The following is a 15087-nucleotide window of genomic DNA, read 5'->3' as shown; positions in this document are numbered from 1 at the left end:
GGAAGCACAGCCACGAGCTGCCTAGTGACACGAACCTACCCGACGAGCTAAATTACTTCTATGCTCGCTTCCTGGCAAGTAACACTTAAACATGCATGAGAGCACCAGCTGTTCCGGACGACTGTGTGATCACGCTCTCCTTAGCAGATGTGAATAAGACCTTTAAACAGGTCAACATTCACAAGGCCGCAGGGCCAGAAGGATTACCAGAACGTGTACTCCGAGCATGCGCTGACCAACTGGCAAGTGTGTTCACTGATATTTTCAACCTGTCCCTGACCGAGTCTGTAATACGCACATGTTTCAAGCAGACCACCATAGTCCCTTTGCCCAAGAACACTAAGGTAACCTGCCTAATTTACTATCGACCCATAGCACTTACGTCTGTAGCCATGAAGTGCTTTGAAAGGCTGGTCATGGCTTACATCAACACCATCATCCCAGAAACCCTAGACCCACTGCAATTTGCGTACCGCCCCACCAGATCCACAGCAATCTCTATTGCACTCAACACTGCCCTTGTCCCACCTGGACAAAAGGAATACCTATGTGAGAATGCTATTCATTGACTACAGCTCAGCATTCAACACCATAGTGCCCTGAAAGCTCATCACTAAGCTAAGGACCCTAGACTATACACCTCCCTCTGCAACTGGATCCTGGACGTCCTGACGGGCCACCCCCAGGTGGTAAGGGTAGGGAACAACACATCTGCCACGCTGATCCTCAACACAGGGGCCCCTCAGGGGTGCGTGCTCAGTCCCCTCCTGTACGCCCTGTTTACTCATGACTGCATGGCCAAGCACGACTCCAATACCATTATCAAGTTTGCCAATTGTGTGTAGATTGATAAGGAAACAAAACAATTGTATCCATTTTAGAATAAGGCTGTAACGTAACAAAATGTGGAAAAAGTCAAGCAGTCTGAATACTTTCCGAAATCACTGTATATACTGTGTCTTGAAAACTTGATAGCTGAGATATCAACAATCCACCCAAAATTTTGTTTTGGGTTGGAATTTTCCTTTAAGTTATACTTTTTTATATTTTCTCTAATCACAGGAATGTTTTTAGTCAGCAGTCAGATTCTGATGACCCTTTTATGCATTGAAATCAACTAACTCTGGGCGTAAAGGGTGCTGGTTATGTGGGGGCGGTATGGCTGCCATAATCTCATTTGCTTGGTTGCTGAGTTGAGTTTCCAGATCACATTTATTCAAAAAAGAGAGCGGGAGAGAAGGGAGATATATCCACGGAGCTTCTGCAAACTCAGCTCTAAGAGGCTGCTCTCTTACAACTTTGATTGTCCCCTGTGTCGACAGCTCGATCCATAGCTTCTGAACTACAAGGCGCGCACTGGCACTCATAAAAGAATGTAGGGAGGTGTCATATTGAACGTGGGATTGCTTTTTAATCCCAGGCACATTGACTATTCTTGTCAATAGAAACCCAATACAACTGCCAGCTTGAGCTTTTTTTCTATAGGATTCTTGCTGGGCTTAATTTTCAAAGTGTACGCACAGATGCCAGGGATGGCTTTTTCTCTTTTCTCCCTCTCCTTCTCCTCACTCTGTGTATCTGTGGCGGCAGCCCATGCCAAGAGCAACACGCGTGAAGCAGAAGCGATCAGTGTGATCCTCCACCACCGCCTGCTCCCTAAGACAGGATGACCTGTTGGGAGATGGACCCCCTTACTTCCTCCTCTCTTCTCACAACACCCCTACAGCCTATAGTGATTAACCCCTTTGGGAATATATATCGTTTTGTACAGTTGTGATGATGACTCCGAACATTGAGAATAGGCACGGTGGGTTTTTAGTAAGAGGATGTTATCTGGTTTTAAAAAGAAAAGGTGCAGGCTTAGTCAGAGAGGTGAATTACCTAAGCAATTGAAAAAATGTTTGGCTGATGGCCCATGCACATTAAAAGGCATAAGCTTACATACTAGACGTAAAACTACATTCCAGGCACATTGCCTTTAAAGTGCAGCGGTGACTTCTTCCCACTCCGTATGTGCTCAGTATGAATACTATGCTAGAATTACCAACGGACAGAAACGCGCTGTTTCTCAATCTGCCATTGACTTCATTACAGTTTTATGATATAAGGATGTTTTTTTTATGCTGGACATCTCAGGTGTTAACATGTTTCAAGAATTCTTTGAGCGGAGAGACAGTTAACCCATGCACTAATCATGTAGTCATAAGTTGATAAGGAACCACAAAATAATGAATTAATAAGAGCCGCCTAGGAATATATGTAGAAAGCAGTAGAAGAGTGTCTGTTTTGAGGCTTAGGTACAACTGTCATAGCTTCCCTCATCATAACACAGCCCCTTCATCTCCCCTTGATGGTGTCATGCAAGTGAGAGGCGTGAAAGCACCGTGACACTCCACGGGCCCGTTCGACACTCAGCCACTAATTCATCATGACAAATGTGCTCAGATGATCTGGCCCAGCAGCACTAATGGGGAGAGGAGAGAGGGCTCTTCATTTGCACAAGACCGACTCCAATTAATCCATCCAGCTTTACTTTGGGCTAATTGCAGCGCGTCCCTGCTTGAGCACTGGGCTACCTGACACCATTTGTCTGTGGGCACCATTCTGAGAGATCCGTCTTTGTGTGTTTTGGCCCGTAAGATGTTTATGTTTCGTCAGTCATAAGATGATGATTTCTGACATTTCTTTTCTTAGCCCTGTTTTAGGTTGTTTACAGTGATTAGGTTGTTTACATGATTGAATAATTTCTGCAATACTGTGCAATTTTTATTTTATTTTTGTTTGAAATTTCCAAATGTAGACTTAAAGATGCACTATGCAGAAATCACTCCGCCATTTCCTGGTTGTTGAAATTCTAATAGCTAATTTCAGTTTAGGTGACAAAGCAAGCAGACATTGTGTAGAGAATCATTGTACCATCTAAACCGCTGTAAAATATATTTTCCATAACCAATAATATTGTATTTTCAGCTGTTTGAAGCTGGTGTACAAAACCGAAAGTAAAAGATTCCAAAACTAAATCTAATAGTGCACATAGAACAGATCTACCACTTGTTAGACTTGCTTTCAATGAGATTTAAAGATCCATAACTCGCCTTTCTAGACTTAAAGACTTAAAGGGATAGTTCAGAATTTTGGCATTTAGACCCTTTATCTACTTCCCTAGCTAGCATGCTGTACCTGAAGACTTCTAGTCTTTGTGCTAAGCTAGTTAGCATTGGCTCACGAAACTCCCTATAACTTCCTTCAAACTGGACACAGATACATAAAAATGGTATCCACTTTGGGGAAGTAGATAAAGGGCTTTTATTGCCTTTGAGCAATATGGCCCGAGGGGTTGTGGTATATTTAAGCAACAAGGCACAAGGGGGTGTGGTATATGGCCAATATACCACGGCTAAGGGCTGTTCTTAGGCACGACGCATCGCAGAGTGCCTGGACACAACCCTTAGCCGTGGTATATTGCTATTATAAACTGGTTACCAACGTAATTAGAGCAGTACAAATACATGTTTTGTCATACCTGTGGTATACAGTCTGATATACCACGGCTGTCAGCCAATCAGCATTCAGGGCTCAAACCACCCAGTTTATAATGGCCAATATACCACCACGAAGGGCTGTTCTTAGACACGACGTGAAGCAATGTGCCTGAATACAGCCCTTAGCTGTAGTATATTAGCTATAGACCACAAAGCCCAGAGGTACCTTAGTGCTATTATAAACTAGTTACCAACATAAATAGAACATTAAACAAGTATTTTTGCATAATACCCATGGTATATTGTCTGATATACACAGGGCTGAAATGCTGTTTCAGCCAATCAGCATCCAGTACCCAAACTACCCAGTTTATAATTTGAATTAGACAAGGGAGAGTTCCTAAACAACATATCGTGAATATTGTTGCTGGATCTTACAGACATATGAACAGTAAAGTGTGTGACTGTCAGACCCTAAAGACAATGTCATTGTTATTACCGTCGATGTAATTACTATATATGCTTTTTGACATCATATGTTGTGGACTGTCCTGACTACAGCTGTGTGAGTGTGATGTGACAAAACATTCCTTTGGCCTGAAATAAAGCCTTTGGCGAGAGCAGGACATTCCTGTTCTAAAGTTAGATGTGATCTGACTTTTAATTAATCCATCACAAATTGATTTCTATCTCTCCAGAGATGCAAAACTGTATGAGTCATATTGTAGAATATAAACTGATTGTTTGTCTTTTGGAACAACAGAATTGTGATCTAACACCATAGTTGTTTTAGGTTGATCATTCTCAGTCATTAACCCTTGAGAATTGACCTAAAGTGTTATATTATAGTGAAAGGAATGACCTCATCTTTGTCTATGGACGTACGGGTCTATATGAAATTAGGACGATTGAGGGCCTCCCGGGTGGCGCAGTGGTCTAGGGCACTGCATCGCAGCGCTAGCTGTGCCACCAGAGACTCTGGGTTTGCGCCCAGGCTCTGTCGCAGCCGGCCGCGACCGGGAGGTCCGTGGGGCGACGCACAATTGGCCTAGCGTCGTCCGGGTTAGGGAGGGTTTGGCCGGTAGGTTTATCCTTGTCTCATCGCCTACCAGCGACTCCTGTGGCGGGCCGGGCGCAGTGCGCGCTAACCAAGGTAGCCAGGTGCACGGTGTTTCCTCCGACACATTGGTGCAGCTGACTTCCGTGTTGGAGGCGCGCTGTGTTAAGAAGCAGTGCGGCTTGGTTGGGTTGTGTTTCGGAGGACGCATGGCTTTTGACCTTCGTCTCTCCCGAGCCCGTACGGGAGTTGTAGCGATGAGACGAGATAGTAATTACTAACAATTGGATACCACGAAATTGGGGAGAAAAGGGGGTAAAAAAATTTAAAAGAAGGAAAAAAAGAAAAATTAAAGAAATTAGGACGATTGTTTGTCTGTCAATTCAGCTTTAGCTTCATCGAAAACAAAGGTTTTCTTCGGAGTGTACACTGCAGCCTGGTTAATACTGCCTCCTGCTTCTGTAGCCATATTTTTCTAAGGTGTGTGCGGCACATCTGTGCAGCTATTGTTTATTCATGGAGTAAACCCTTTGAAATGTGTTAAGATACTTCCCACTCATTATAAAAATCCTGCCACCCATGGATTAGGACTTTGATGTCACCAATCCTGCTTCAAAGGCTTATTTCGCTGCTATTAATCACAGTTTAGCCTCTGAAGATATAGCCAGAGAAAACATTTGGACATCTTGTGCAGAAACTTTGAAATGTTTCAGACTGTCTTGCATATGCTCGGGTCATATCCTCTCGTCTGTCTGGGAGTGACTGTAGCACTGCAGTGAGATCCAGCTCAGACTGGTGAGGTCCTAAACTGCCCTTTCTGTCTACCTAAAGGGTTACCCAACATACTGTTCCACAATGGAACTGGCCTGCTCTCAAGAGACATGCTTGTTGAAAGCAGCAGTTAACGTGATTTGCTGGGCATGGACTCTACAAGGTGTCGAAAGCGTTCCTCAGGGATGCTGGCCCATGTTGACTCCAATGCTTCCCACAGTTGTGTCAAGTTGGCCGGATGTCCCTTGGTGTGGTGGAACATTCTTGATACAAATGGGGAACTGTGTGAAAAACCCAGTTCTTGATGCAAACTGGTGCGCCTGGCACCTACAGTATCATACCCCGTTCAAAGGCACCTAAATCTTTTGTCTTGCCCATTCACCCTCTGAATGGCACACATACACAATCCATGTCTCAATTGTCTCAAGGCTTAAAAATCATTCTTTAACCTGTCTCCTCCCATTCAGCTACACTGATTTGGGATCATAGTTCACCTGGTCAGTCTTATGTCATAGAAAGAGTATGTGGGATTGTATTGACTTGTTTCTTTGCTGTGTTGGTTTGAATAGGTAATCTGGCCACTTCCAGGGCGAGAGTCACTGCTGCCTCAAGGTCACTGCCACCCCAGCTCAGCTCAGGACGCAACAAGGTGGGCTCTCTCTCCCTTAAAGGGATACTTCAAGATTCTACATCCCCAGAGTCAGATGAACTCGTGGATACAATTTTTTGTCTTTGTGTGCATTTTGAAGGAAGTTGAGCATTGGCTCTCAAAATTAACTTTCTTCATACTGGATGCAGAGACCTAAAAATGCTGTCCATGAGTTCATCTGGCTCTGGGGAAGTATCCCAAAGTATCCTTTAAACCCTTTTAAGGGCTATTATTTCATCCAAGTTGAGACCATATCACTCTTTCGGCTCTATATTTGGCTGGCATTAAAGCAGCGCTAGTGTTAAACTTACGTTAGTTTGCAATGTCATCATGTAAAAACTGGCACACTGGCATTTTTTTAGCTCTAACACCAGATTCGGCAATTTACCCGTCTTACATCAGCTCGCTTGCTCTCAGATGGGAGGGGTGGAAATATTGTAGGTGTGTCCTTAAAAACATGATCCAAAATGCTAATTTCAGGCAGCGCTGGTCAGGATGTTTAAGACCAACCAAAAGCTGGTTTTAGTGGTAACACAGTTGGTTATGGCATGAATTTTGACAGCGGAAATGCAGCTTATCCAGCCGTGACACACACAGCCCATATGCACATGGGACAAGATGTGCTTTTGGTGCCTGGATACTTCATATTTAGAAACATAAAACAGTCATGTTTTTTCCCCATTTCGATTTATTTGATTAAAAACCAAGCATAGCCCCCCCCCCCCTCTCAATGAAGGCTGTTTTCTTTTTGTCCTTGCCAATTTAATCAAGTAGGCTAGTCAAGACCATTTATAAAGTGTTTGGCTCGCGAGACCACTTGGAGATAAATCTTAATCAGGAAAGCTTTATTAAAAGATCATGTTTGAGAGGAGCAAAACAGCGAGCTGACATTCCCTTTTTAACAGTGAGCTGACATTCCCCAACTGTTTGGTTTTCGTTTAATTGTATTTTTTGAAAAACGTATTAGAATGATTCACTGTACTGGTTTTATGGTGAGAACGTCCGTGGCACGCATGCAATGCAACTTCTGGAGAAGTGTAAATGCGATCTGTAAGATGGTTCCAATATGTATATAAAACATTATAAACTACATGACCAAAAGTATGTGGACACCTGCTCGTCGAACGTCGCATTCCCAAATCAAATTGTATTCGTCACATACACATGGATAGCAGATGTTATTGCGCGTGTAGCGATATGCTTGTGCTTCTAGTTCCGACAGTGCAGCAATATCTAAAAAGTTATCTAACAATTCCACAACAACTACCTAATACACACAAATTAACTTAAGGAACACCTGTTAATTGAAATGTATTCCAGGTAACTACCTCAGAAGCTGGTTGAGAGAATGCCAAGAGTGTTGAAAGCTGTCATCAAGGCAAAGGGTGGCTATTTGAAGAATCTCAAATATTAAATATATTTTCATTTGTTTAACACGTTTTTGTTTACTACATGATTCCATATGTGTTATTTTATAGTTTTGATGTCTTCACAATTATTCTATAATGTAGAGACAGGTGCAGGAATGCGTAATATTTTTTTTTATTAAGCCCAAATTACGGCGTGCCGTGTAAAGTCACGGGGACGAAGACCAAGCAAACATGAAACAAAACACAGGGTAGAAACCAAAAACAAAAGAGCGAGGAGTATCTCGAATAAATAACACACGCGCACAATGTTTAACACACGGGACGAGACCTGTAATCATCTGCGCAATCTACAATGGCACGAAAGCCAAAACACACAGCACAGGTACTCACACGCACCAACGGACATTGTAACAATAATCGACAGACAATGGAAAGTGCACACTTATACAAATACTAATCAGTGGGAATAGGGGACAGGTATGCGTGATGAATGTTCCGGAGGGATCTGTGACAGTACCCCCCGACGCGCTGCACTAGCAGCGCAACGACACCGGCCTCGAGGACGATCACAGGAACGCAGTGCGGCTCGCTCAGGACCCAATGCAGCTGCCGAAGTTGCGTCGTCGTCGGACGGGCCAGTTGCCGCTGCCAAAGTTGGACGGACCAGTAGCATTGGCGTCGGACGGACCGGTAGTGGTGGCGTCGGACAGGCCAATTGTGGCTGCTGAAGTGGCGTCGTCGGACGGACCCATTGTGGCGACGTCGGACGGCCCAGTTGCAGGTGCCGAAGTTGCGGCGCCGGACGGACCAGTCGCAGCGTCGTCAGACGGGCCATTCCCGCTGTCTCCCTTAATGGTCGATTATTCTGTCAACGTTGGTAAAAGGGATCGGGAGACAGGCGCAGGAATGCGTAATAGTTTTTTAAATTATATCCAAAATTACCCGTAACAAAAACAAAGGGTTGAAACCCAAACAAAAGAGCGAGAGGTACCTCGAATAAATACTAACGCGCACAATGATTAACGCACAGGACGAGACCCGTAATCATCTGCGCAATCTATAAGGGCACGAAAGCCCAAAACACACAGCACAGGTACTCACACGCACCAACGGACATTGTCACAATAATGGACCGACAACGGAAAACAAAGAGTACTTATACAAGTACTAATCAGTGGGAATAGGGGACAGGTGTGCGTGATGAAAGTTCCGGAGGGATTTGTGACAGGAGTGTATATATTCTTATTCCATTCCTTTACTTAGATTTGTGGAATTTCTTTCCTTCTTAATGCGTTTGAGCCAATCAGTTGTGTTGTGACAAGGTAGGGGGGTATACAGAAGATAGCCCTATTTTGTAAAAGACCAAGACCATATTATGGCAAGAACAGCTCAAATAAGCAAAGAGAAACGACAGTCCATCATTACTTTTAGACATGAAGGTCAGTCAATCCGGAACATTTCAAGAACTTTTAAAGTTTCTTCAAGTGCAGTCGCAAAAACCATCAAGCGCTATGATGAAACTGGCTCTTATGAGGGACACCACAGGAATGGCAGACCCAGAGTTATCTCTGCTGCAGAGGATAAGTTAATTAGAGTTACCAGCCTCAGAAATTGCAGCCCAAATAAATTCTTCACTGACACATCTCAACATCAACTGTTCAGAGGAGACTGTATGAATCAGGCCTTCGTGGTCGAATTGCTGCAAAGAAACCACTACCAAAGGACACCAATAAGAAGAAGAGACTTGCTTGGGCCAAGAAACATGAGCAATGGACATTAGACCGGTGGAAGTTTGTCCTTTGGTCTGGAGTCCAAACTTGAGATTTTGGTTCCAACCGCCGTGTCTTTGTGAGATGCCGTGTGGGTGAACGGATGATCTCCGCATGTGTATTTCCCACCGTGAAGCATGGGGGTGCTTTGCTGGTGACACTGTCTGTGAATTATTTAGAATTCAAGGCACACTTGACCAGCATGGCTACCACAGCATTCTGCAGCAATACGCCATCCCATCTGGTTTGGGCTTAGTGGGACTATCATTTGTTTTGCAACAGGACAATGACCCAACACACCTCCAGGCTGTGTAAGGGCTGTTTGACCAAGAAGGAGAGTGATGGAGTGCTGCATCAGATGACCTGGCCTCCACAATCCCCCGAACTCAAACAAATTGAGATGGTTTGGCATCAGTCGGACCGCAGAGTGAAGGAAAAGCTTCCATCGAGTGCTCAGGATATGTGGGAACTCCTTCAAGACTGTTGGAAAAGCATTCCAGGTGAAGTTGGTTGAGAGAATGCCAAGAGTGTGCTAAGCTGTTATCAAGGCAAAGGATGGCTATTTGAAGAATCTCAAATATTAAATATATTTTGATTTGTTTAACACTTTTTTTGTTACTAGATGATTACATATGTGTTATTTCATAGTTTTGATGTCTTCACTATTATTCTACAATGTAGAAAATAGTAAAAATTTTGAAGTACCCTTGAATGAGTAGGTGTTCTAAAACTTTGACCGGTAGTGTACATATAAATATATGGATGAGCAATGACAGAGCGGCATAGGCAAGATGCAATAGATGGTATGAAATACAGTATATACCTAAACTCAGCAAAAAAAGAAACGTCCCTTTTTCAGGACCCTGTCTTTCAAAGAAGATTTGTAAAAATCCCATGCTTGTTCAATAAACCATAAACAATTAATGAACATGCAAAAGTAACAGTCAGTATCTAGTGTGGCCACTAGCTGCATTAAGTACTGCAGTGCATCTCCTCCTCATGGACTGCACCAGATGGAACCATAAACAATTAAACAATTAAGAACATGCACCTGTGGAACGGTCGTTAAGACACTAACAGCTTACAGACGGTAGGCAATTAAGGTCACAGTTATGAAACTTAGGACACTAAAGAGGCCTTTCTACTGACTCTGAAAAACACCAAAAGAAAGATGCCCAGGGTCCCTGTTCATCTGCGTGAATGTGCCTTAGGCATGCTGCAAGGAGGCATGAGGACTGCAGATGTGGCATGGGAAATAAGTTGCAATGTCCGTACAGTGAGACGCCTAAGACAGTACTATAGAGAGACAGGACGGACAGCTGATCGTCCTCACAGTGGCAGACCGCATGTAACAACACCTGCACAGGATCGGTACATCTGAACATCACACCTACGGGACAGGTACAGGATGGCAACAACAACTGCCCGAGTTACACTAGGAAGACACAATCTCTCCATCAGTGCTCAGACTGTCCGCAATAGGCTGAGAGAGGCTGGACTGAGGCCTTGTAGGCCTGTTGTAAGGAAGGTCCTCACCAGACATCACCAGCAACAACGTCGCCTATGGGCACAAACCCACCGTTGCTGGACCAGACAGGACTGGCAAAAAGTGCTCTTTACTGACGAGTCGCGGTTTTGTCTCACCAGGGGCGATGGTCGGATTCGCGTTTATTGTCGAAGGAATGTGCGTTACAACAAGGCCTGTACTCTGGAGCGGGATCAATTTGGAGGTGGAGGGTCCGTCATGGTCTGGGGTGGTGTGTCACAGCATCATCAGACTGAGCTTGTTGTCATTGCAGGCAATCTCAACACTGCGTTACAGGGAAGACATCCTCCTCCCAAATGTGGTACCCTTCCTGCAGGCTCATCCTGACATGACCCTCCAGCATTACAATGCCATCAGCCATACTGCTCGTTCTGTGCGTGATTTCCTGCAAGACAGGAATGTCAGTGTTCTGCCATGGCCAGTGAAGAGCCCGGATCTCAATCCCATTGAGCCCGTCTGGGACCTGTTGGATCGGAGGGTGAGGGCTAGGGCCATTCCCCCCAGAAATGTCCGGGAACTTTCAGGTGCCTTGCTGGAAGAGTGGGATAACATCTCACAGCAAGAACTGGCACATCTGGTGCCGTCCATGAGGAGGAGATGCACTGCAGTACTTAATGCAGCTGGTGGCCACACCAGATACTGACTGTTACTTTTGATTTTAGCCCCCCCTTTGTTCAAGGACACATTATTCCATTTCTGTTAGTCACATGAATCTTATGTTCATACAAATATTTACTCATGTTAAGTTTGCAGAAAATAAACGCAGCTGACAGTGAGAGGACAATGTGGACTGCAAACAGGTTCAAGTTAACATATTTAGCAAAGATGGGATAGGTCTACTGTAATTTTTTAAATTTTGTTTCTGTAAGCTGTTTAATTAACAAACTTTAATGGACTAACATTGGAATTGGAGTTGATTTCAAGGCAGTACATAAAATACCTTAAATACACAACTCAAAGCAACCACATATTTAGCTATGGAGCACGTTCTGATTGTCCAGTTAGGGGCCAAGCCTCGACACACCCACAACTTGTTTATTCATCAAAACCCAGCCCTTGTGCGCCAACGCCAGCAACTGCGCCGATAATTGTGTTTGTGAAAATAGCTCAAATATTTCTGACACATCACCCGAACCAAAAGCACTACCGCCCAACACTAAGATTGACGATTATGTTAGGTTTGTTAAAATAGAGCCCTGTGTATGAGTTCACAGGAATTACATCAAAAACAAACTGTAGAAACCAAACACAACATAGCATTCCCTTGTGACTGGCTATCCTCACTGTCTTGCTCGTGGTGCTGTCTATCTCCACGCTGTCTGGTAGTATTGTTCAGATTCAGGCAGTTGTGACTGACATTGTATTTACTTGAGCTGTTAGTCCATTGTAGCAGCTTTCGAGATCGTTGAAAACGATTTGAATCGTTTGAACATTGAGAACGATTTGAGTCTAAGTGCACCATGCTCTACCCTTAACTGGGATCCCCCTGACACTATAAAGATGCATCGTTAAAAGGGGGCATATCTCAGTGTTTTACCCCATCAACAGCTTTTAGGAAGGAGGCTTTAAATGATGACTGCTGGTACGGATTTCTCGCACAATTCCTATTATAAAGAACAACATGTTGAATGGTAGACGTTTGATGGAACATCGTGTTACAGGCCTCTAGCCAAAATGAGGCCACAGTTAGGCCATAAACAATTACATCCTGCTGCAGCCCTATGAAAGGGTTATCTGGTTTTATATCTTCCCTATTAACTAGTGTAGTGAACATAATATATAATAAATAATCATGCTATATGCCATTTAGCAGATGCTTTTATCCAAAGCTCTGGGCTCCCGAGTGGCGCAGCAGTCTAAGGCACTGCATCTCAGTGCTAGAGGCGTCACTATAGACCCTGGTTCGATTCTAGGCTGTCTCACAACCGGCCGTGATTGGGAATCCCATAGGGCGGCGCACAATTGGCCCAGTGGGGTCCGGGTTAGGTTTTGGCTGGGGTAGGCCGTCATTGTACATAAGAATTTGTTCTTAACTGACTTTACTGACTTAGTGTATCATAAAAGTAATTATAAGAAAAATACTCTGTTGCTCTATTCATCTCTCACTGTCTGAACTAACCTCTTTTAAAGGGCGCATGCAGTAAAATCATAATGTCCTGTTAAGATTTTGTCAATTAAGAAATTAAGAAATGACTCACATTATGATTTTTGGTGTTATACCCCTTAAGGGTGATTTCAGATTCTTTACTTCTTGTCTATCCTCTTATCGTTTCCTTTCATTCCATGTTTCTCAACAACACCTTCCTGTATTCAGTCTCCCAAATACTTATTGAAGGTAAGAACAGCCTATGGTTGTTGTTTTTTCCTTCTACCTTATCTTGCATGACTTTCTTATTTTTCTCAGTTAATATTTTTAACAACATTTCTACTGTTTCCAATGGTTGGCTACTGGTATCATGTGGAGGGGTTAAATTTCTCTGTGGTTTAACATTGTGACATTTTCATACACTCTTTGTAAAGCATCAAACCACCTTATGAGCTACACTACTATACTTACTCTGTGTAAAGAAAGTACATGGTAACGATGAGTCAAACTCTGAAATATGATTGATGTAAAATGCATGTTCTCCTTTGCCCAATCAAAATCTGTGGAAAGTTCTAAACAGTTAATAGATGAGAAGCTGGTAAAAGTTATCATTGCAAACAAATGGTTGAACTAGTGCAGACGTATGGACGGCCCTTGTTAAAATACATGGGCAGAAGTAGTTGAACAGAAAGGGGATGATTGCTGGTACTTCTGTCTGAACAGCGTTCAACATAGACACTGTCAAGACATCCAATTACTACATGAAGTTGTTCAGAAAATGTTTGACATACCTTTCCCCCTGTGCTAAGATGAAATAAAGTATTAAGATATGCACTTTGCTGTGTAGACTTACTATAAAATATTGATTGCGTCATTCATTTTTATGAAGCCATGAAGTGTGAGGGCCATTAGAATGCTTATATTGTGTCCTCGTTAATCCGTTGTTAGAAGGACTATCTGGTTTGAGATGGCAGGCCTCATTATACAGTGCAGCGCTAGCTGCAATTCTCCCATGCCCCTCAGCTGTACACATCCATTCTCTACACTGTTGGCTTTAAGTGTTTATGGTGCTGCTACCCTTCCCAGGCAGCACAGTACAAGCAACAATGTACTGTATTCATGTCCATCCCATTGGGAGGAAGGAATTAATGGGACAGCTTGTGTTTAGGTGGACACCATGGAGATGATGCGACACCCTGAGGAAACCACCAACATGAGGAGACAGACAGTGGCCTCCTACTTCCGGGTATGTATCACCATCACCACACCCAACCATTCCGTTTCGGCATTGTTTTTCAGTGACCTCTAATACAGTACAAAAATAGAAAAGGGTTTTAATTTCTGGGTTGATTTCTATCAAGGAGTGAAGAGCGTGTTAGTAAAAATATTGTTTTGCTGACACAATAACAAAACAGCATCAGCACGGAATCTGTGAATTCCGCGATGACAGTAGGAAGTAATGCATAATGCAAAGAATAATCCCTGTTAACTTCTTTGCTCCGCCCCCGTCGCCTTGCTTTGTCTCCTCACTGCGTTGGCAGTACTCCCTGATGGATCTGCTGTCTAAGATGGTGGTGGGTCAACCCCACTTTGTGCGCTGCATAAAGCCCAACGATGACAGACAGGCACTACGCTTCTTTAAGGAGAGGGTGATGGTGCAGCTGCGCTACACCGGGATCCTGGAGACAGTGAACATCCGCCGCCAGGGCTACTCCCACCGCATCCTGTTCGAAGAGTTTGTTAACAGGTAACAACTGCAGTGAGTCCGTGTGCCTCGGCGCTAGATGTGCACGCCGAGTGCCGACACAACCCCAGTGGTAGAGCAGAACACGTGCACTGTGTGTGCTACATCACACAGAACACGGCTTCCTTAATTAGATGGGAGTTAAAACTTGAGCACAGCAATAGGCTCACTAATTGGCAGTCATTAGTGATAGCGTAAGACTACATCCTGTACAACTCACTTAACTGGGTGGGTTCAACTCTCTTAACTGGGTGGGTTCAACTCTCTTAACTGGGTGGGTTCAACTCTCTTAACTGGGTGGGTTCAACTCTCTTAACTGGGTGGGTTCAACTCTCTTAACTGGGTGGGTTCAACTCTCTTAACTGCGTGGGTTCAACTCTCTTAACTGCGTGGGTTCAACTCTCTTAACTGCGTGGGTTCAACTCTCTTAACTGGGTGGGTTCAACTCTCTTAACTGGGTGGGTTCAACTCTCTTAACTGGGTGGGTTCAACTCTCTTAACTGCGTGGGTTCAACTCTCTTAACTGCGTGGGTTCAACTCTCTTAACTGCGTGGGTTCAACTCTCTTAACTGCGTGGGTTCAACTCTCTTAACTGCGTGGGTTCAACTCTCTT

The 15087-nt window shown here is 43.9% G+C and overlaps 1 protein-coding gene across 3 annotated transcripts in view; it reads left to right on the top strand.

The window, feature by feature from the left end:
• Positions 1 to 15087, top strand: part of myo3b (myosin IIIB) — a 106878-nt gene that overhangs the window by 50490 nt on the left and 41301 nt on the right. For 2 of the 3 annotated variants that reach the window (XM_071355796.1, XM_071355798.1), the window contains 4 exons: positions 5880 to 5959; positions 12959 to 12979; positions 13899 to 13976; positions 14272 to 14477. In XM_071355796.1, the coding sequence (XP_071211897.1) occupies positions 5880 to 5959; positions 12959 to 12979; positions 13899 to 13976; positions 14272 to 14477 (385 nt within the window). The remainder of the gene's footprint in view (positions 1 to 5879; positions 5960 to 12958; positions 12980 to 13898; positions 13977 to 14271; positions 14478 to 15087) is intronic. The other variant, XM_071355797.1, reaches the window with a different exon arrangement.

Source organism: Salvelinus alpinus, chromosome 20, assembly GCF_045679555.1.
Source record: "Salvelinus alpinus chromosome 20, SLU_Salpinus.1, whole genome shotgun sequence".
NCBI lineage: Eukaryota > Metazoa > Chordata > Actinopteri > Salmoniformes > Salmonidae > Salvelinus > Salvelinus alpinus.
The sequence above is the reverse complement of the archived record's forward strand: the minus strand, read 5'-3'. Positions and strand labels throughout refer to the sequence as shown.